Source organism: Columba livia, chromosome 3 (assembly GCF_036013475.1).
Source record: "Columba livia isolate bColLiv1 breed racing homer chromosome 3, bColLiv1.pat.W.v2, whole genome shotgun sequence".
Taxonomy (NCBI): domain Eukaryota; kingdom Metazoa; phylum Chordata; class Aves; order Columbiformes; family Columbidae; genus Columba; species Columba livia.
The window spans coordinates 80,013,369-80,034,630 of NC_088604.1; the positions used below are offsets into that span (position 1 = coordinate 80,013,369).

At 34.2% G+C, this 21,262-nt stretch overlaps 1 protein-coding gene across 8 annotated transcripts in view; it reads left to right on the top strand.

Annotated features, from left to right (window-relative positions):
• RYR2 (ryanodine receptor 2) overlaps nt 1-21,262 on the top strand; it is a 397,519-nt gene that overhangs the window by 320,390 nt on the left and 55,867 nt on the right. For 5 of the 8 annotated variants that reach the window (XM_065057819.1, XM_065057821.1, XM_065057820.1 and 2 more), the window contains 12 exons: nt 1,039-1,359; nt 2,713-2,953; nt 3,369-3,456; nt 5,005-5,097; nt 5,441-5,611; nt 6,507-6,566; nt 10,830-10,964; nt 12,692-12,726; nt 14,255-14,368; nt 16,106-16,202; nt 20,390-20,493; nt 21,088-21,139. In XM_065057819.1, coding sequence (XP_064913891.1) covers nt 1,039-1,359; nt 2,713-2,953; nt 3,369-3,456; nt 5,005-5,097; nt 5,441-5,611; nt 6,507-6,566; nt 10,830-10,964; nt 12,692-12,726; nt 14,255-14,368; nt 16,106-16,202; nt 20,390-20,493; nt 21,088-21,139 — 1,511 coding nt within the window. The remainder of the gene's footprint in view (nt 1-1,038; nt 1,360-2,712; nt 2,954-3,368; nt 3,457-5,004; nt 5,098-5,440; nt 5,612-6,506; nt 6,567-10,829; nt 10,965-12,691; nt 12,727-14,254; nt 14,369-16,105; nt 16,203-20,389; nt 20,494-21,087; nt 21,140-21,262) is intronic. The other 3 variants (XM_065057823.1, XM_065057824.1, XM_065057826.1) reach the window with 1 other exon arrangement.

The window sequence follows — 21,262 nt, forward strand, 5'->3', positions numbered from 1 at the left end:
ATCCATTTATAATGGTGTTCATTTTATAACTTTGCCTTTATTTTGAAAAGAGGGCACATATCAGATTTATTCTTCAAAGACCTGCAGTATCTTCAAAATGTCAACAGCCATACTTACTTACCATGTATATTCAAGCTGTTTTAATACATCTAGAAAGACAGCCAGCTGAATTTTAATTGATTTTTAACAGAAATTTCAACTTATTTTCCAAAATTGTTTTAAGCTTTAAGGAGACTCTGTGATGGCTATGTAAAATGTTTTTGGGTCTAAACAGGAGAAGAGAGTGTTTTTGGAAAAAGCCTAGCCTTACTTTATTTTGCTACAAATATTTGGAGTCGCAAATTGCAGGCTAAATTTTCAATATGTAGATATCTGTATATCTCATTGTATGTGTCTGTCAGGATGTTAGACATTCAAGAGCTAATAGTTGTGCTTAAAGATATTTATTTGGAGATGAAAGAAATTGCTTCCAACAATAGAGGCAACTGCAGTGCCTTTACAGTGGATGGAAATGATAATACAAATAATTTGAAAAGTAAACATTTACAATCAGAAATTCACCTCCAAATGCCAATTTCTGAGAATTTGCTCTACTCATTATGTCAGACAATATTTTTTTTCCTCTATTAACATTCCAGATCTCATCTGATGTGTTGTGAAGAGATGTTCTGTTGTATCAGTTTGTCTCCTCAACTGCAAAGCTTATGTTGGAAGAAATTCTGAAATTTAAGCTTAATTTTGAATATAGCAAACTACATCTGATGTCTCTGAATTCATTCCATAATAATTGCATTCTTGAAGCTTCCATATAGGAATTATTTTTATTATAGAAAGTTTCATTATTGAACCTTATGTATAAAAACAGTTTATTGCTCAATGCTATGAAAGTACCTGGGTTTTATTGTTGTGTTTGTCGTTTTTTTCTTTTCCTTGGATCAGAAAAGTACAAATGTAAATAGAAAATAAAAACTGTACACAATAGCATTTGAATAGTTTTCCCTCTATGACTTAGTTTATTGATTTATTTTTTTTATATAGTTCTCAATTTGCCTACTAGTGTGGAAGAGGTTTGTCCAAATATTCCTTCCTTGGTGAAGCTAATGGAAGAAATTGTGGAACTGGCAGAGTCTGGTATTCGTTACACACAAATGCCACATATCATGGAAGTTATACTGCCTATGCTGTGTAGTTACATGTCACACTGGTGGGAGCATGGGCCAGAAAACAACCCTGACAAGGCTGAAATGTGTTGCACAGCCTTGACATCAGAGCACATGAACACTCTGTTGGGTAATATATTGAAAATCATCTATAACAACCTTGGTATTGATGAAGGAGCCTGGATGAAAAGACTAGCAGGTAAGATGTAAAAATAAACAAATAAGCATGTGTGTGTATCTTCAAATATCTATATATACACACACTCTGAATTACTCTGTAATTACCCTGTTAAAGCTGGATTAGACCAATGGTCATGTTTTTGTTTTTAAAGAATACAGTTCTTGATGAACCACAAATATTAGATGTAAAGAAAGAGCAGTGTAAACAGTATGTTTTAATCTCTTAATGAGTAATATGAGAAGCATGATAAGCTATTTCTTTTTTTCCCCAGAATATGCACATATACATTTTACAGTATATTGGATCAAAGGGGTAAAGTTATTTAGCCCATTTTCATTATATAGCAAGTTTCCATTTTCAGGCATACACAGTTTCTTGCAGTTCTGTATGAGTGCTGAATCCTCAAAATATTGTTTTGAAACTGTGTATCTAACATTTCTGTTACAGTGAAGTGTGGAAATGCATATTTCATTTTATTAACCCTTATGTAATTGTGAGAACACCTTAAACTATATCTAAAACAGGTTCTTTCTCAATGTTACAACCTGTAAGACAAAGTCACTTCAGTGCTGTGAATTCAGTTTTTCAGTTAGGCTTTCTTATGACTTTTTAGTCCTTACTGTAGTAGTAATTTCATTCATGGTAGCAGTCTGGATTCCTACTCTTTTGAGGGTTAGTAATGTAATGCACTCTAAGGATAAGTGGTAACTGCCTAAAATTCTTTGTAATCTAATGGATATGTTACAAATGGTTTTGTACTAATGGGCTCAGATGAAGTGGTAATTTACATATTCTTTTTTATGAGTAGATTTGCAAAAAGCTTGTGTTAACAAGTCTCAAATGGCTTGATGAATGGTTGAATTAGTCTCGTTTCTATCTACACAAAAGCCTTCCAGTGTCCTAATGTGTGTAAGAAATACAGGCGGGCTTCTTCAGCAGGTTTGCCAATAACTAGAGTCTGCTTTCCTGTTCTGTTTGCTCACACACTAAAAAGCAAGGTTCAAAAGAGGAGCCAGTGGCTGAGAACTTGTGCGTGCTATGTAGCTATCCACCCATATATACCATTAAACAACTTCTGCATTACTCCATAAAATTGGCAAATACCAATATGCTGACAGAATGCTAATAAAGAGACTTTGCAAGATCATAACACTTGAAACCTTAGGCTTTTCTACCCTCATAGTTGCAAAGCTAATGGACTATGTGAAATCCTGACCACATTTAATTCTTGGCTAACGTTCTGCCGATTTCAATGGGGACAGGATTTTACTCTGTAACCTACAAATAGGACACAAGAAAGAGGGGCAAGGTAAAAGTTTTTATTTATATTTTGTGGCCAGGTATATACATAATATTCATTGCCTTAAATAGTGTTTTCCCAGCCCATCATAAGCAAAGTGAAGCCACAGCTCTTAAAGACACACTTCCTGCCACTGATGGATAAGCTAAAGAAAAAAGCAGCAGTGGTTGTGTCGGATGAAGAACATCTAAGAGCAGAAGGCAGAGGTGACATGTCGGAGGCTGAACTGCTCATCCTAGATGAGTTCACCACTTTGGCACGGGACCTCTATGCCTTCTACCCTTTGTTGATTAGATTTGTGGACTATAACAGGTATGTGGAGAGGAGTAGGTCAATGAATCTCATAAAATCTTCCTGTTTATTGCTACCGTCTCCTGTCCCTTGATATGCCTAGCACTGAATTAAAGTAGCTTTTACTCAACCTGCCAATCTCGAAGTTGTTCAAGCTGATACTTTATGACATTTATTATAGAGGAACTGGGATCTTTTTCAGAAGAAAACCTAAAAAGAGGTGCAATCCAAATCTGTTGGATTAGACCTAGGATTAATGTAAAAGGATTTTAAGCATTTTGAAATAAGACATCAAAAAGCCACTGTTACCCAGAAAGGATTAAAGCATGCATGCTTCGTTCTGTTGGCTTGTATCCTTGTAAAATGTTGAAAACTGACGTCAAAGCATAAAGACAGTGAGGATTATCCATGTTTCCACCCCTCTACCAAATTTTAGGGCAAAATGGCTGAAAGAGCCCAATCCTGAAGCAGAAGAATTGTTCCGCATGGTGGCCGAGGTCTTCATCTACTGGTCAAAATCTCATGTAAGTAATTAGTGGTAAATACTTGTTTTAGTTAGGATTCTTAGTAGGCAGATCAATTATTTAGTGATTATATTTGAAAAAAATTAATGACAGAAGTGAAAATGCAGATGGCATGGTATTAATGACTTTCAGTTTTCTGACACTTCTGAAATGCCTGAGTAGTTAGAGGAGTTGATGGTGTTTTGTAGCACAGTAACACTGAATGCAGATATTTCTGTCTAAATTTTTTTTGCTGTTAGTGTTGTTGTTTTTGGTTTGGGGTTTTTAATGTATATTAAGCTCATTGAGTTCTGTGTCCTTACACTTCCCCCCCCCCCCGCCCAGTTCCTTCCCAATTAGTTATTTTCACCCCCAAAGCCTTTTTATAACCAGAATGTAAGGCTACTAAATTAGTGGTAGTTATCTCATTAAAGTCCATTTTCCTAAATTGTACGGTCTGTCTGTTTGAACCTCTAGGCAAAGTTACAATAAAAATCATGTGGAAAGGTCCTCAACAAAGGTTTCCTGAAGGAAATATGCAACACTTTTTACAGTCACTTAATTAGTTTTGCAGTGTAGGTCGCATATTGTTCAATTATTAAGACTAGGTCTGTAGCTGGCTTGAATGAAACAAAGTCAGTTAATGTTCTAAGAGCAAGGAAGTAGCAAAATTAATCTTACAAGTAACTCTTTGAATATTTTTTCTTTTTTTTTGCACAATGGTACTGTTTTGTATTTCTTAAATTTTACCAGTTAAGGTTTTCTTCCTAATTCCACTTATACAAAAGTTACCCTTGGTTCTTAAGTCTGATTCCTCTAGTTTGTAGACAAGAACTGAGGCGTCTGCATTAAGATCTAATTGGGCACCATCACTGTCCGTGCTTAAATGAAAACGAAACATGATTCATGTGCATACTGGAACAAAAAGGAGGATAAAAAAAAAAAGAAGAGACTAAATACATTCAGACTTTGGATCTCTGTATGGAGTGTTATCTATACTTAATTGCTTTTCTGCCATAACTTCAATTCTCTTAAGTTTGGGAAACAAGGTGTCTTATTATTTGTGTACTCGTGCTTGAATTTGACTATAAAATTTAGTATAAACACCACAGGGCACAGAAACTGGTTGCATAGTAGTTAGATACTGGATCATCAAATTACTTGTGTGTTCCTAAGTTCAGATTTAAGTAAAAGTTTCTTATGTATCTGAAAATACTGGGCTTTATAATGGGGGGAAAGAAATATATGAATGGATGATTTACTGGTAAACAAAAACTCAGATGATATTTTTATATTGAATTAGAAGAGGAATGAGATTTTATCATAGCTGTTTCATAGCCAGAGAAACACTCAAGCAAAACCAAAACAAAACACACAACCCCCTGTGCTATGCCATGTAAATCAAAGCTGGAATTCAAGGCCATTGTTGATCATTCATTAATTTTTTCTGTCCTTGTCTCATGGATTTTATGTATTTCCAGTTAATTTATATTTTTATTTAGGGTTTGTTTAGATAGATTTCTCATATACCATAAGTGCTTTTAGCTGAGATCCTTTATATATTTCCAGAATTTCAAAAGGGAAGAGCAGAACTTTGTGGTACAAAATGAAATCAACAACATGTCTTTCCTCATCAGTGACACCAAATCTAAGATGTCCAAGGTAATGTAAAGATTTTTGTATTTTTCTCTTTACAGAGGGGAAGGAGACAGGAGGAATACAGAGAAGCACTGGTTTTTTTTTTGTTTTTTTTTTTTAAATGAAATCTGTTGCAAAAACTGGGTTGAGAATAAAAAGATAATTGTTTGAGAAAAGCAGTGGACTTTCTAGATATTGGTGCAAAATACTGACAATGATATAATGGTAGTTCCATGAGATAACAATGAAACTGTATTGGTAGTAAAGAAATTGTCAAACCAGAGATAACTACAAAGTTTCTAGTGCAATTCTTTTATTTAATATTGGATTTTATTTATTTTTTTTTCATCTTTGCTTTATGCTGCAGGCAGCAGTTTCTGACCAGGAGAGGAAGAAGATGAAGCGAAAAGGTGACCGGTACTCTATGCAGACCTCTCTCATTGTGGCAGCACTGAAAAGATTACTTCCCATTGGCCTAAATATTTGTGCTCCTGGAGACCAAGAGCTAATTGCACTGGCCAAAAATCGATTCAGCATGGTAGGTGCTCTTTTTGCACTTCTAAAAGGTAAAAATATTTTACTAATGAAATTATTTGAAATTTTCCCCCATGCTTATTCTTACACAAATAATCAATACTAATTCTAGTACATAAAGGCACGAGTGACTGTGATATGTAGTAATCTATATATTGTTCTCATTTTCAGGATATAAAACATTTCAGTTTGGACGTAACTATTTTCTAAATTATCAGTTGTATTTTATGAAGCTTGAATTTGGAAATGAAAATGAGAACTGGATGTGTCCTAACTTCTGTGCCCAATATCATAACTATTTCTTTTTGATCACTCTCACATGAAGGCGAGAATTTCTGTAGGGATAAACTATGTTAAAAGTGATTCTTCCAGGAGTAAACTCACAGTGCAATAATGTGATTGCAATTTGGAATATAATCCTTTCTCAAGCTATAGTACTTTATACACCCTGGCAGGCTATATGAGCTTTGGGAAGGTGAGCTGAATGTTTATAGAGGATAAAAGATCTCCAAAAGAAATAGAAGTAAAATCAGAGAAGGCTGTGTTCTCTGTTACATTGTCAGGATAAGAAAAAATATCTGTGTTCATGATATTGGTTTCATTTGGTCAAACTTTGGTTGAAGTATGTATATATATATATATATATATACACTTGCATTTAACGTGTTCTTGTGAACAAATACAAATGATGCCATTCAGAACTTGTCCCTGTGAGCTTGGATATGACTAACTCTGGCCTGATACAAAAAGATACATTTCCACTGAGTTTTTCCTCAGTCTTCCACGTTGTCAGTTTTATTCATCATCTGAACTAAGCCCAAGGTTGACATTTATATGAACAATATCTTTCCTTAATTACCTTGTATTTCTAATTTATATGATTTGTAATACATTGACAGAAAGATACTGAAGATGAAGTACGAGATATCATCCGCAGTAATCTTCATCTCCAGGGCAAGGTAATCTATATGCAGTTTTTAAACACGATATTTCTTCCTTTGAATTAATTGTTGGTGCCATATAATGACAACCTGCCTTGGTTTGTTAGGATAACTTGTAGTCCATTTTTCTTTTCTGTCAAGTAACTTGTTTACATCAATTGTTAAATACTAGGTTTTTAATGTGTTTATATATGCATTATATACAATAACATGTGACCCTTCCAATCCCTGCCTATGCACACCATTAGTATGAAATTGGAGATGGGTGTAAGGTCTATCACTGTCTAAACTCTGCCTTCTATTGTTTGGGATAGAATCTGCAAAATACTCAAGGTTACTTTATATCAGTTTGAATTGTAAAGGAAAAGGAAGCTCCCGCTTTGGCATACTCTGTGAAGTGCAAAATCTCAGCTTTGCACAGTTTTGTTGCTGTTTTCAGACTAGGGAAAATAAATTTTTTTTTGGGAAAAGTACAGACTTTTGTTATTAAATTCCAATTAGTGCCAGATGAATAGCCCTAGGGGAAAAAGTCCTGACCTAGCCTAGTGTAGTTGGACTGTTTTATTAATGCTTCAAATAATGGCAAAGAATCAGCCATAATACAGAAATGTAATTAAATTATATACGTTTCTTCTCTAGAGAAGGAAGATGAAATTGGAACTGTGAATGGTCCTTTATTTAGGATTGTCTTTTAGCTCCTCCCCCTGCCCCAGGTTTTATTCAAGGACAAAACTAACCAGTATTTCCTGTGCTTATGAAATGATAAAAGAGAATAGACATGTGAGTTGGAAATATGTTTTTTTTTGTTGTTTTATTTTGTTTTGTTTTGTTTTTCCTGAAAAGGTGTTTAAGAATCATCCAGAAGTCAAGATTCTACTACAATTCAGTGCATGGCAGTGATTTTTGTTTTAATTGCTTGGAAATGGGATGGTTCTTCCTGAATAATATCTTAAGATTAATTTTCTCCCACCTTAGGTTTTCTGTATATTGCTGCAATGTCAAGCAAGATTATGTGGAGGTGGGGGTTTCTGAGAGCTCACGAGAAGATAAATAAGTTTGTGAAGCCAACAATTAGCATTTTTCACAAAATATTACAAATAGAAGTCCAATAGCTGTAAGTTATAGGGATTGCACGTAGACAAATTTACCACTGAAAACAAAAGATTTGGTTAAATCCTGAAAAAAGCTTGAGATACTTATCCTTATATAGCAAATATTACATAATGAGAAGCAGAAGGAACCACACAGGTAAAGTATTAGGAAGAAAACAACGTTTATGAAGGTCTTCATGAACAACAGTACTTAAGCAATGTGCATGTCATGAACATAGAAACCTTTTACGTGTTGGGATTTTATGTGTGAAGTTCAGTAATGTTTTCTCAATGATAAAGATAGGTATTTCTATTCTGATATTTTCAGTATGTGTATATTGTCGTTTTGTAAGCCATGCAGTTGTAAATGTTGCCGGGCATTTCATGCTGCTTTTTAGCACTTGTCCTCCTGGTTTAAATACTTCGGTTTCTACTTTGTTTCTTTAGGGTTACAATCTGCATACTGCTATTGAGAGATTTGTCTGTTGCTGCTTTGTTGCCTTGGAGTAATGATACTTCTTAAAATCTTAATCTGTGTTTTCTTTTCAGAAACTTCCTTTGATTCAATTAAAAGTTTTATTTTGTTCAGCAACATATCACCTCCTCTGTTTATAACACATGAGAATAAAAGTACTTTTCAATTTCTTATATTGATGAAATTTCATGGTGCCTTGGATTATTAAGAAGAAAGTAATCTTAGCTAATCCAAAGTACATACTGATGGATTTTCCAGTTATAAACTTTTCAACAGTGACTTTAGATTCTCCTAATTGTAGAATGAATTCTCAGTGGAAGATGACATTCTGGCAGGGAAACACAGAATGTGTAGATAAGAAAGCAAAACAGTTATTGTAGCTAGCTTTATTTTATAGCTATCTACGTGTTGCTTTACTAGCTTTCAAAAACTCTGGTTTTGACCTGTGTGTGAAAAATAGTGGCTCAACTACAGGCAAAATACACCATTTCCAGGATTCCAAAACTTTGACTTATTATTGTATTTATTATCTTTATTATGATTTGTTATCTATTGCTAAGTAGTTTGTTCTTCTCAGTGGTGTGAAGTATCTTTTCATGAATCATTTAGCAGTGACACATTCTAGAGTTCACATTAAGCCTGAGCGTATAACTTAATTATTTACAAATATCATGTATAAAGTTAAATTCAGCAGTTATTTACAAAGTACAATATCAATTATTATGTAATTCTCAGATGTCATTAGTATTCAGTCACTATCAAGTACGTGTCAGATAGTGTCAAGCATGATGTTTCTGTTAAGAAAAATGATGCCATTGTGTTCCATGCATACACTATCCTATTTTATCTGATTGAGTCAGACATAAAAGGAACGTAGGCCACATGGTCTTATAGATTTAAATCATTATTTAATCTTAAGAATTAATGTGCAACTTAGTTAAAATGTTGTTTGTGTAAGGTGGTTATCAAAACAGAGGAAAAATAACACTTCTTGCAAAGGCTGGTTTTCTTCCAGCCACAGCAATATTCTTTCTTCAAATGATGTTTTCTGTTAATCACTTTTGCTTCTCAGAGACACCACATTCTGTCACTTATGTTGGAGCTAAAATATAATTTATCTTGATTTCTTTTTGGAAAACTGCACTATTTGAGAATCATCCTTCTGAATATTTAGCTATTAATGTTGTGGCATATATTTCATGCATTTGTCTACCTTTGTCTACATTTGTCTTCACCCTGTTTCTGTCTTTCCTTTCCTTGCATGCCTGCATGCTGTCACTCAGTACCGAGCCTTTTATTTCAAGAAATTGATGACGAAACTTGCATTCATTTTGACATGGATGAAGCTCAAGTCACCAAAATCTTCTTCCAGCCATACTAAGGCACACCTTGAAATGCCAGCTACTCATACCCTTAGGAAACTACCTGTACAAAAAAGCTGTACCTTGATAGAATGTGAGGAGTCCTCAGATCAAAAGACATCTCCATCTGTGATTAAAAAGTCTTTCGTGGACTATCCATTCATGACAACCCAGTCAAATGCTCACACAAAGGCTGTGGATATGACTGTTGTTAAGAAATGGAAAAGCCAAAAAGCAGAAGAAATACCTGTCAATTGTGGCTTTCTAGGTTGTAATAAGCTATTATTGAGTGACTGTGTAAGTTTATAATAATTCCTGGAACTCGAATAAACTGTGTATCGTAAGATATTTTGTGGAGATGAATTAGCATTGTGGTTTTATCTTAGGCACATATTGAAATCTGGATCCACAAAGGTGTTTTATAAAACTAAGTGTTGAGTTTAAACCCTATTCAAATCTGTAGGGTTTAGGCTCCTGAATGCTTTAGGAATCCAGGCCAGTGTGACATAAAGCTAAATTGCACAATCAGGAATGATCACTGGCCACAACTCTCAGTAAAATGGGTTACACATTGCTTTTGTCTGCAGTGTTATTGGCACAAAAAATGGTTGCAAAGTGTGTTGCAGCAGTGTTGACTAACAGAAACACTAAGGAGACAAAATGAACCACAAAAGAGATTTGTAATGGTAAAACAGAGAATCACAGATCACTGAAACGGAAAATATGAAATGTAAAGAGAAAAATAAGAGAAAACATTTTGCTTCATACAGTTCTGTATAATTTGTAGAATAAATAAGCAAATGCATCTTGAAAATACTTTTTGCATAAATTAGCTTTTCATGTTTTAGCTAGCAATCAGTAGTTACGAATTTTTAACAAGTGAAAAAAAAAAGAAAAATATTAGACATAAATAAACCTAATATGACTAATTTCTGTGGCTGAAAACTAAGTAATCCCAACTACTAGAGCAACAATTAATTGTCGTTTGGTTTAATAGATGAAAAATCAGTGTATAAAGTTATGTCTGCCTACCTCATACTCATTACTTTTCCTCAAATAAGATATTAATTTCTGATACTAGTGCTACTTGTTGGCCCATGATCATTTGCTCTTTGTATGATTATTAGACTTCTAGTTCTCTGGAAGCTCACAAGAAACATTGCACAAATCAGTCTTTAGTTTTGTTCTGCCAGTCAGTGTAGTGGGCAATGTACGGATTAGTGATGTAAAAGTGTGGGCTAGCCATATAAAGTGCTTCTGTTGTCCGTTGAAGTGGTTTCTGTACTAAATAAACTGTTTGTCCCGACATTGGGAACATTTTGCCCTGGTGACATGTGAAATCTTTTTCCTGCAGCTTGAGGATCCAGCCATTAGGTGGCAGATGGCACTTTACAAAGATTTGCCTAACAGGACTGAAGATTCCTCAGATCCCGAGAAGACTGTGGAAAGGGTCCTTGATATAGCTAATGTACTGTTTCACCTGGAACAGGTTAGACACATTTTCCCAGTTCCATTGCTTCTTATTCTAAACAAAAGTATGCAACTTTTCATTTGTACTTTCACCTGCTGTATTTAGTGTTATATTCTTGTTTTCTTTCTTTTGATGACTACTGCTTAACTGTTTTGTAATCCAATATTGTGGTCATATTGACCACAGTATGTTTGCATCAGCTCCAAAATCCATTTATTTGGAAAAGGACTAAGAAAGTGATACCTATGTTTCAGCTTCATTCTGGTGCATTTCAGATAGCAGGAAGTAATCACTAAATTGTTCATGGATCACAGAATATGAGTGAAAAACAATTACTGAAAAAATACCTTTTTTTCAAGGTATTTTTCCTCAGTTGAGATTCTTGAATTATTAAAGTAGCAAGAAATTTAGAGCTGCCTGCATACATTTCTGGCTAAAAGCTGCATGTTATAGCTGCATGGAGTAGAATAGTCAGATGATTTGATACACAGCTTCTCTCATGATGACTTCAGGAAGCTATTTACTATGTACCTGTCAAAAAAATTATAAGAAGAATATCCACTTGAAAAAATCTGTATGTAGTTTGTGTGAATGTCGGCAAGAAGATATTCATTGAGAAAATCAAACTGGCATTGAAATTCTAAAAATTTTTGATAATCTGAAAGTTTTAACAAGACTACTCATTGGTGGTCCAGCAAACTGCTTGCATATGTGAACTCAGACTCCGGTGTAACAGTGAATACAAACCAAGGTTAGCCTGGCCAGCTCAAATATTATTTGCTGCATTCAAGAATAGTAGAAGGAAGTTAGGGGGATGATTTTCAGAAAGTGCTGGCAGAATATTTAACTTGTTTCAGAAGCTGGCATGAAGCTCTGTTGTTTATCATGAGCTTCCCATGTGACCTGGGCAACAGTAACTTTAAAACAAATCTGTAATTTATTTAGCGTCCTTCTTCCCACCAGTACTGATAGAATTTTGTTTTTTGTCTCTCGGATTCAACTTCTTCCCAGAAATAGGTCAACCAAGAATAAGTGTTGGAAGTTAGGTGTCTGTTTTGTTGGTTTTGATTTCATATTTTTCCTCCCTTGGGGACGAGAGTATTATTTCTCTTTAAGTTTTTATTTCTTTAATTTTGAAATAATGAAGTCCGCTATGTCGGTGCATTTTACAAGTCAAAGACTATTTGATACATTTCTTTTTCCCATTTTATTTACTGAGTTGTTAGTTATTTTGCACTTTAAGCTTTTGTAGTTTGGAGAAATTGTTCAAGGCAGTGAAACCCAAGGTATGGTCCTTGTGTCTTCTATGTTCTGTCACAGGATCAATCTCACAGGGTATAGAATCCAGCAGTAGTACACTGTAACACCAGACGGACATTTCATATCAAACCTTTTGATCAGACTTAAACAATTACTTGTAGTGAAGTAAATGCTTTTATTCTGGAACTTTCCACGTATTTTTTTAAAGATCTGGCCCCACAGCTTTACTTAGCTTCTGTAGACAAGTGCTCAGGTGCTTTTGTTACTGAAATGAGTGATTCAATGTCTGCAAAAAAAAATGAATATGCAAGCACTGGGTCTGTTTTTATGATGGTGTTGAGTAATCCTTTGCTGTCCCTATACAAATACTGTGTTCTCCAAATATACATACTTTGAATACTTTCTTATTCCACTGGCAAAGATCAGTTCATTCTTTGTGTTTTCTTTCTGTGCACAGCTAACGTTTTTGTTTCTATTATTTTCAGAGATCTGCTTGTGTAGGCCGAGGCTATTTCTTTTGGGAAAGTATAGAGAGTTTTATAACTGTTTGTGAAGCTATTACTAATTACCTAACTTCCACATTTCGGTTTGCCTGACTTCTAAATTATTAGTGCTGACTTCGTTTTGTGACTGTAAATATGTTTGCAGTGAACTCTTTTCTATCCTTTCTCTTAAATATTTTTGATTTGTGTTTTATCTTTTGGAAGAAATTTGTTTTTGAATGTCACCATTTAATCTTACAAGTGTAATTATCCATTTCACTGAATGCTTGGCATTATTTTAGTCTGTTTAATTAAATGTTTATTGTTTAACTATGAATGATTTTTTGTATCTTACTAAACCAGAAAAGTCTTCTTGGATAACAGTGTTTGGATTTAATATCGAGTCTACATAAACATCATCATCACAGCATATTTTAAATTAAATGCTTTATTTTATTACAAGGGAGAATCACCAAGTCTTTTGGGGTAGAGATACTGACTTCTGTTGAGTCCTTTGATATTGAGAGACAGAAGAGCTATTATTCCACTAGCACAGTTGTCCATAAAAGAAACAAATAAACCCCCCACAGACCAACAAACAATTCCTCACAAAAGACATGCCCCTCTTAATTCTGCAAGAGTTGCCTGGGTTATATCAAATGATATCATCTTTATGGAGCAGTTGTGAAGTGAATTACAACTGTGAATATGCCATGGGAAAGGAGTGATCTATAGCACAGCCTGCAGTCATAGTTCCCAGTCATCCAGTCAGGCTATACACTGTTGTGTGTGGTTGCTCTTCTGGACCACTGTAGTCATTTTCTTCTGATGGAAACAAGGATGGAAGGTGGAACAAAAGAAAGAGCAAAAGATGAGGATGGAGAGCACCCAATTTAATCTCATGCTGCTGTAGAGCTAAGATGCAGAAAGAGAATATATCTGAAGACAGAGATGAAATATTATGAAATGTAGCTGAAGTGTTTTGACATATCTTCTGTTCATTCTAGCTATACAGGTTTATGGAAGGGATTTAGTCCTAAGTCTCTGTGCCTGTCTCTCATTTTTAAAGTTAATTCCTTCCCATTATAGCTGGTCATGGTAAAAACTACAAATAAAAGATTAAAGGAGTTGTCTTAAATACAATTAAAAGTATTGTTTGAAGAAGGTGTACAATTTACCTGTACATATGTAAAGAGTTAGATATGAAAGACAGAAAGAGTGAAGATTCTTTGTAGTTAAAGTTAAGGTTTCCTGAGATGGCCTCAGTGATGATAATATTCTATCTAAAAGATAAAAGAAGTGGATGAAGTAAAAAAGGAGAATATCTATATGATACAAGGAAAGACAGATTTTTGCTTTTGAGTTTACTTTCTAAATTCTGATTCTGCAATTTGTCTGATCACTTGACTTCTGTCTAGAACACTTTTTCCATCTATTATTCCTCTGCTATCTTTCCACTTGATTTATCTCTTATCTCAGCTTTTCATTATTACTACTATGCCAGTAGGCATAGACAGTAAGGACATTGCCACATTGTTTATTTTTCCATATGTATTTTATGTAACAGGTTGAGCATCCTCAGCGGTCCAAAAAAGCAGTGTGGCATAAGCTGCTATCTAAACAGAGGAAAAGAGCAGTAGTTGCCTGCTTTAGAATGGCACCTTTGTATAATCTGCCAAGGTAAAAGCTATATTTGTTCTATCTTTCACAAATGCATTTATATTCATACAGTGCTATTTGGTGAGAACAAAAGGAAGAAAAACATGTAAGCCAGTAGCCGATAAGCTGCATGGTAATGTACTTCGCATATTACTTTATTTTATTAGATCTGATTACTTTCTTATATCTTCCAAAACTAATAACAAAAAGTATAAATTTAAATTTCTGGTTATCTCCTCCTGCTGTTGTTCAACCTGTTCCTTCTGGTATGTTTTCTCTTCTGAAAAGTCAACAGCTTTCATAGGAGATAAATGCAGAAATTGACATATTTGTGTCACTATAATATAATCTTGGAATATAAATTTCCTCTTAAGACCATGGTATAGTTCTGGAAACATGGAGTTACCTTTACAAGTTAAATGCTCTATAATCAGGAAGTAAACAGATACTATTTATCTGAAAACATGCATATTTATTTTGCACTTTTGGGAAGAGCATTCTATTAGACAAGAAATATATACACATGCTCTAGGCATTTCTGACTTTTTCCAGTGGCTTCTTTTCCTCTTCTTTCTTGTTTGACAGAGAATGGGATCTGTAGTCAAGCAAGTTTCAGAATCCTGAGATTCTGGAAGGAATGAACATTCAGAAAAAGTAGACTTGTGGTCTTTCATGTGATTGCTAAAAATAATGTCCAGAACACTTGTGTCTGATCTTTTCAACTTAATAATGTTCTCAGTTGTTCTGTTATTACTGTTACCATAGTCAGTAGGATGAATCTCAAAGTATGTCCCAGGAAGCACAAGGGCATGAGAATCATATCAGCCTGAAATGAGGCTGCCATGACAGCTGAAAATAGAACCAAGATATTTCCATCTGCAGCTGTTCCTACTTTAACAAGTAGGTCACCTGCACATAACTAGCATTCACAGTATCACAGTATGTTTGGGATTGGAAGGGACCTCAAAAGATCATCTAGTCCAATCCCCCTGCTGGAGCAGGAACGCCTATACATTCATAATACATATACAAAATATATTCATTTATAATACATATACAAAATATATATTCCTGTATATTTTAATTTTACTTCTTCCTTTTCAGTAAATTAGACTGGTCGTGGTTTAAAAACAGTTAAGATAATTGATAGAATTCTTCATGGAGAATTGGTTGTCACATTTTGCGTTGAATCCTCAAGAAAAAACAAACAAAACAGTAAACATAATCCTTGGTTTACCTTCTTTGCCCTAGCCTCATCATCTCTTTAAATTCATGGAGTTTGGAAAAAGAATGGTTTATTATTTTAGATATACAAGTCTAATCCTGAACATTAAAAAATTGCAATTATTTGAGCACAATCCAAAGTTATCTATTCATATTATCTTAATATTTAAATTAAGATGATATGAAAATATTTTCTATTCAAAATAAAACTCGCTAATATGACAGAGTAATTAATTTTACTTATTGGCTGTCCTTCTATTTCTTTAAAGTTTTATTTATTATCTGTTCCTAAAATCATTATTATATTTTAAAAATCAGGTTAATGTTAATCGAGTTAATATTTCAAATAGAGCATTTTAATGTAAACACCATTTTTAAAATAGATACTTTCGGCAGATTTTACCAGAGAAATTTTGCCTTACTTTTAAATGGCAGTTGTAATGACTGGACAGTTGTCCAAGCTAAATGAAATTCATATTGACCAAATCTTTTCTTTGAACATTTACAGCTTTTGTTGTAAATTTCCCTTTTTAGGCACCGAGCTGTCAATCTCTTTCTTCAAGGCTATGATAAATCTTGGATTGAAACAGAAGAACACTATTTTGAAGACAAACTGATAGAAGACTTAGCAGTATGTTTGGGTACAAAGGGTCATGGGAATGTATTATGGATTAACATTCATCTTGTATAATAATAAGTCTATGAGGTACATAAGATATAACCTAAGCTATCTCTCACCAAAGGGGTAGCTATAAACAAGTCACTCTGATAGGTGTTAACAATTACACATGAAGGAGATTACAGAATTCCCTCAGGCAGTCTGCTTCAGGATTTCAGTAACCTTTTATAAAGCTTTTAAAACTTTGTCTAAATTACATGCCAGTTGCTGTCATTGCCCTATTTCTTATTTTCTGCCCTGTGGAGAAGGGGAATGACCTATTCCCTTCTTTCTTTGCAGTTAACCTTTATGTATTTGAAGACTTTGTAACCTGTATTAAAGCCAATTAAATCAAAAGGATAGAATATGAACCTAGAAGAATTCTAGCCTTAAATTAATCAGCCTCTCAGAAAGCATGAAGAGGATGTTCATTCTTGTATAGCTGGTCAGAGAGGTGATGATTTTTCCCTTCAGTAAAGTGTTAGAGCCATGTCTTTAGCTCAGTTAGTTCCCAGAGTGATTTTTCAGTAAAGCCTGGTGTTCTCATCCCTTACAATTCTCACACAGAAAGGTAGTTTTTTGAGGATTGTGCAAGAACTTGTACTAGGAAATGTTTTAGTCCCTATGAAGACCAATAGCACGCAGTCTGAAATAAGGCTTTTTATTGTGTGGAGAGTCTGCTCTGCAATAGAGGAAGCTAACTGGAAAATTACTATTAGAACAAAAAAAAAATAAAAACAAAACAAAAAAGGAAAAAAAAATCAAACAAATGCAAACCACAATAATTTGCTTTTACTGTTTAAAGCTTATGCTTAAAAACTACCCAAGTTGTGAATAATTTTGAAAATAAGGATCAAAATAGTGGAAGGAAGATGAGCATCAATGAACTCAACCTAAGCAGACCATGGAGGTTGATTTTTTTTGCCTGCACACATTCAGAATTAATTTATTGTGACATTCTTATTGTATAATCAAGTACTGTGAAAAAGCAAGAGACTTCTGCAAATACTTACTTTGTATGCAGCCTCTTAAACTGATATCTTCATGTGCCCTAACACACTATGAATTTTTAAATAATGCAGGTTCATTAGCAAAAATAATTAAGTTTTTTGCAGTTGAGAGCATGTGTGTGTAGATATGCAATGCGGCACAATATAGCTCTTTATGTGTATGTGTATATGTGTATGCAGGTATGTATGTGTGAAGAAGTAACTCAGCATGGTCGTTTGGTTACACTGTGACGTAAAGGGTTGTCTCCTTACCTTCTCTATGAAACAATATCTTTGATAAGATTTTGAACAGGTATCTGCTGGCAGGTAGCTTATGTGAAAATCTGTCTTGTAAAAGATAGAAACAGACTGGACTGACTGCTATATTATCCTTTAGTAAAGGACTACAGGCATTCCCTTGCAATTCTTCAAGCATACAGATACATGTGTCAACAGCGTTCTCTTAAGGAGATATGTATTGCAGCTTTATTCAAAAGAGCAAACAAAATTCTGTATATTTTTTAAATAAATTTCTATCAGATTCGTGCTGCTTTATCACACTCCTGTGGAGGGTGAGAATTGGAGGTTCTGCTCTTCAGCTCCCTGGAGCTGACCCAAACTGTTGTGTGGACTTCATGAAAGACGTGGTTGTGATGCTGGTGAATGTTCTCTGTCCCTCTTAGAGAAATTGTACCCTGATGTGGCAAGGAATTGAAGATTTATTGGACTGTCAAAATGGAATCACTGACCAGGCTGTGGTGGCAGAACGCATCTGGAAGGAGAATAAGGAGGAGTCTTGGGTTCTTCAGTGTATGCTTGAAGAACTGTCTGAAGTTTGTGAACAGTTCACACATTAGGTAGAAAACTGGAACAATCCAGGGCCCAGAAACTACAGCCAAGAGTTCCTGTCCTTTAACTCTCTGTAGTTGTTAAACTACAGTGTTATATCCCATGGAATGTTCTTTCCCAGTACTGACAATCTTGAACTCTTTTCTGCTAAACGAAAATAATTTAAAGGGAGAAATGCAGTAAAAAATGCCTCCTTTCCTGGCTTTGCCAGATCCAGGCATTTTATAGACCTGTGGTAGGGGCTTTCTCTGAAGTATAGAAGACATCCTCTAAAGCAGAGGACTGTACTAGACTTGAAGTTTTGTTCTCTGATTCTTCTGTCCTTATGTTAATTATACAAAAGTAGCACTATTTCTTCTGCCTCTGTATATTAAAAGAAAAAAGTATACGCAAGTCCTCTATCTGAGGAGCTTAGTTCTGCTGATTCTTAATTCTGATTCAACGGATCAAACCTCTAAGAGAACTAGATTTTTAATATTTGATATTAAAAATAATAAAGTAGTCAACACTATCTTTATTAATAGTTAAAATGCTTCTGCTTTGAATAACTTATATGAACCCTTAAGCCTATGCAATAAAATTATTGTTTAGTTTTGTTAGTAGGCATTACTGGACGTAATAATTTATAAGAGCAATATGTTTAACGGATGTTTAATAATTAGATTATATAAAAACTGAATATTTAAATCTCCAACATTTAGCAGTCGCAACTAAAACTTATCCAATGTATTTGTTTTATCCTCTTATGTTCAGTTAAAGTTTTTTATTTTACACGTGAATATTTAACTATAGAGCAAATGTGTCAAAGCATTCAAAATTAAGAATTCTTATTTACCAGAAATGTCAGTAAATCATTTGGTCCTAGTGTTCATGCTATGCTTTAATAATGAGTTCCACTTAACTCAGTCATTGGTGAATCTGATCCTCCGACTAATTTGAATTAAGTCTATGAAAGCTAATAACTTGTATTAAACATTAACACAGTTTCTGCCCTTTTGCTTCATCAGTTTTGATAACATTAGAGAGGTTCTGGTTGATAACATGACCAAGTATAGAATGCTGCCATTTAATTAAAGAGAAAGGTCAGAATCCTAAATGAGATTAAAATACAGAGCAGGGGAAGACCTCAAAAATGGTGAGATATAACTAGAGATATAATTTGCATTGTTCAGATCTTGTTATTGACACTGAAAATATTGTTACCTATTGCAAAATGTGAAATGAACCTTTTATGGCCATTTCAGACTAGGATGTGAAGCAATCATTGTGCATAAATGTTGACTAAAGTGAATTCTCAGCTGTAAACAGTCATTTCTGGTAGAGCTGGTTGGAAAAGGTGGACTTCACAGGCATATATGAAATGTAATACACACAGAGACATATAAGCATTCTCACAGGAATGTATTTGACATTAGCACACACAAGGCAAAAAATGTTTTTGTCATGTGGCCAATGTTGGTAACAGACAACATCTGAAATTATAATGATTTCTTACTTGTGCAATCTTATAAATGCAGATGCTTTGTAGAAAAAATATGTCTGGATGAAACAATTTTGTGAATAACTTGATATGCAAAACTTTCTTTCTGAAATCTCTTTTGGCAAAAGACAAGAAGTGAGAGGGCAGATTTCGTATAGTTTATTTTCAAAACACTGCTTTGTTGGATCCCATTATAGTACTTAGGACTACATTTTTCTTTTAGAGTGAACTAACGAGCTATCTAAATGTGAAAGCAAAATGACCATATGAAAAAACTATTTATATATAATTGAATTATATGTCATATTTTTATATATTATATATTTGTTGTCCTCTAAAATTTTTCAGTCTGCCAGCATTACTGGTTTTGGTTGCTATAGCTCCTTCTATCTAAAACTATTTCCCTCAAAGCCTCTCAGAGTTCTTCAGTGAAAATTATACCTGACGTAAGACCTGGAACAAAGAATTCTAATTTTTAGCTGATGAACCTTGTAAATGTAAGAGAGGAACAGAAAATATAGTAGCAAATATTGGCATCTGGTTACCACTCATTCTGGATACCAGCAGTAAAAGATTGAAGTTATTTTCAGAATCAAGGGAAGAAGGTTAATTTTTATGAGGAGAGGAAATCCAAAGCTTTGCAAATGCTATTATCTTTGTAGTCTTCATTTTCATTAAGAGTCGGGATTCAGGGTTTTCATACTTTGCTCGGAACTTGTTTCCTTCTGGTTGTACAAGTCAAAATTACATATGTGAATATTTAATGTTTAATAAATTGTACAGAAGAAAACATTTTTCGTATAGAAAATTGAATATACTTTTAAAATCTTTTTTCCCTAAAGAAACCTGGAGAGGAACCAGCGGAAGAAGACGAAAGCCTTAAAAGAGTTGATCCTTTACATCAACTTATTCTACTATTCAGTCGAACAGCCTTAACTGAAAAATGGTAGGGATGGTGTGAGAGAATGCAGAGTGTGTGCAGATTTTCAGATTCCCATATTTGAAGTTATTCATGTCTCTGTTCAAGTCTGATTGCACAGGCTAGGCCAAAACATGTGCATATGTACATATGGTGAGTTTAAGTTAAGACTGAAACCTCTGTAGCCTGAGGTATGTAAATGGATTTTAACGTGGCTTGTAATGAGATGTAAGGAGTTTTCTGCAGAGAGATAGGTGCCCCTATACACTTTTTCACAGTTATGGATGCTGTGTTCAGGACTTATTATGCCTGTCCTTCTGTCTGTGTTACCTATTGACAGTTATATTTTGACTGTGAAATATGAGTATGTTTTAGGTATAATGGAAAAAAAAAACCCAAACGTTTTCTTCATTGGAAGGTGCACACTGTGTTTATATCTGGCTTTACTTTTCAGTTTATATTAGTTAATCAAATACTCACTTTCCAAAAAGACTTTAGTAATTAATTATGAGCATAGAAATGCTTTCAAAATATTTTAAAGATGCTTAAAAATATTTTTGAGCTCCAGTTCTACTGTAATGGCTCTAATCTTCCTCATTTTCCCTTCTCTCTATTAACCAGCAAATTAGAAGAAGATTTCCTGTATATGGCTTATGCTGATATTATGGCAAAGGTAACTTTTTTTTTCTGTCTTTTGCATATTTTCTGCTTAAATAATATTAATGAAGAAGATCAAGACAAATTATGCATAAAGCAAACTGAGGGTTAGCTCCCCTGCCACTTACCAGTAAATGTT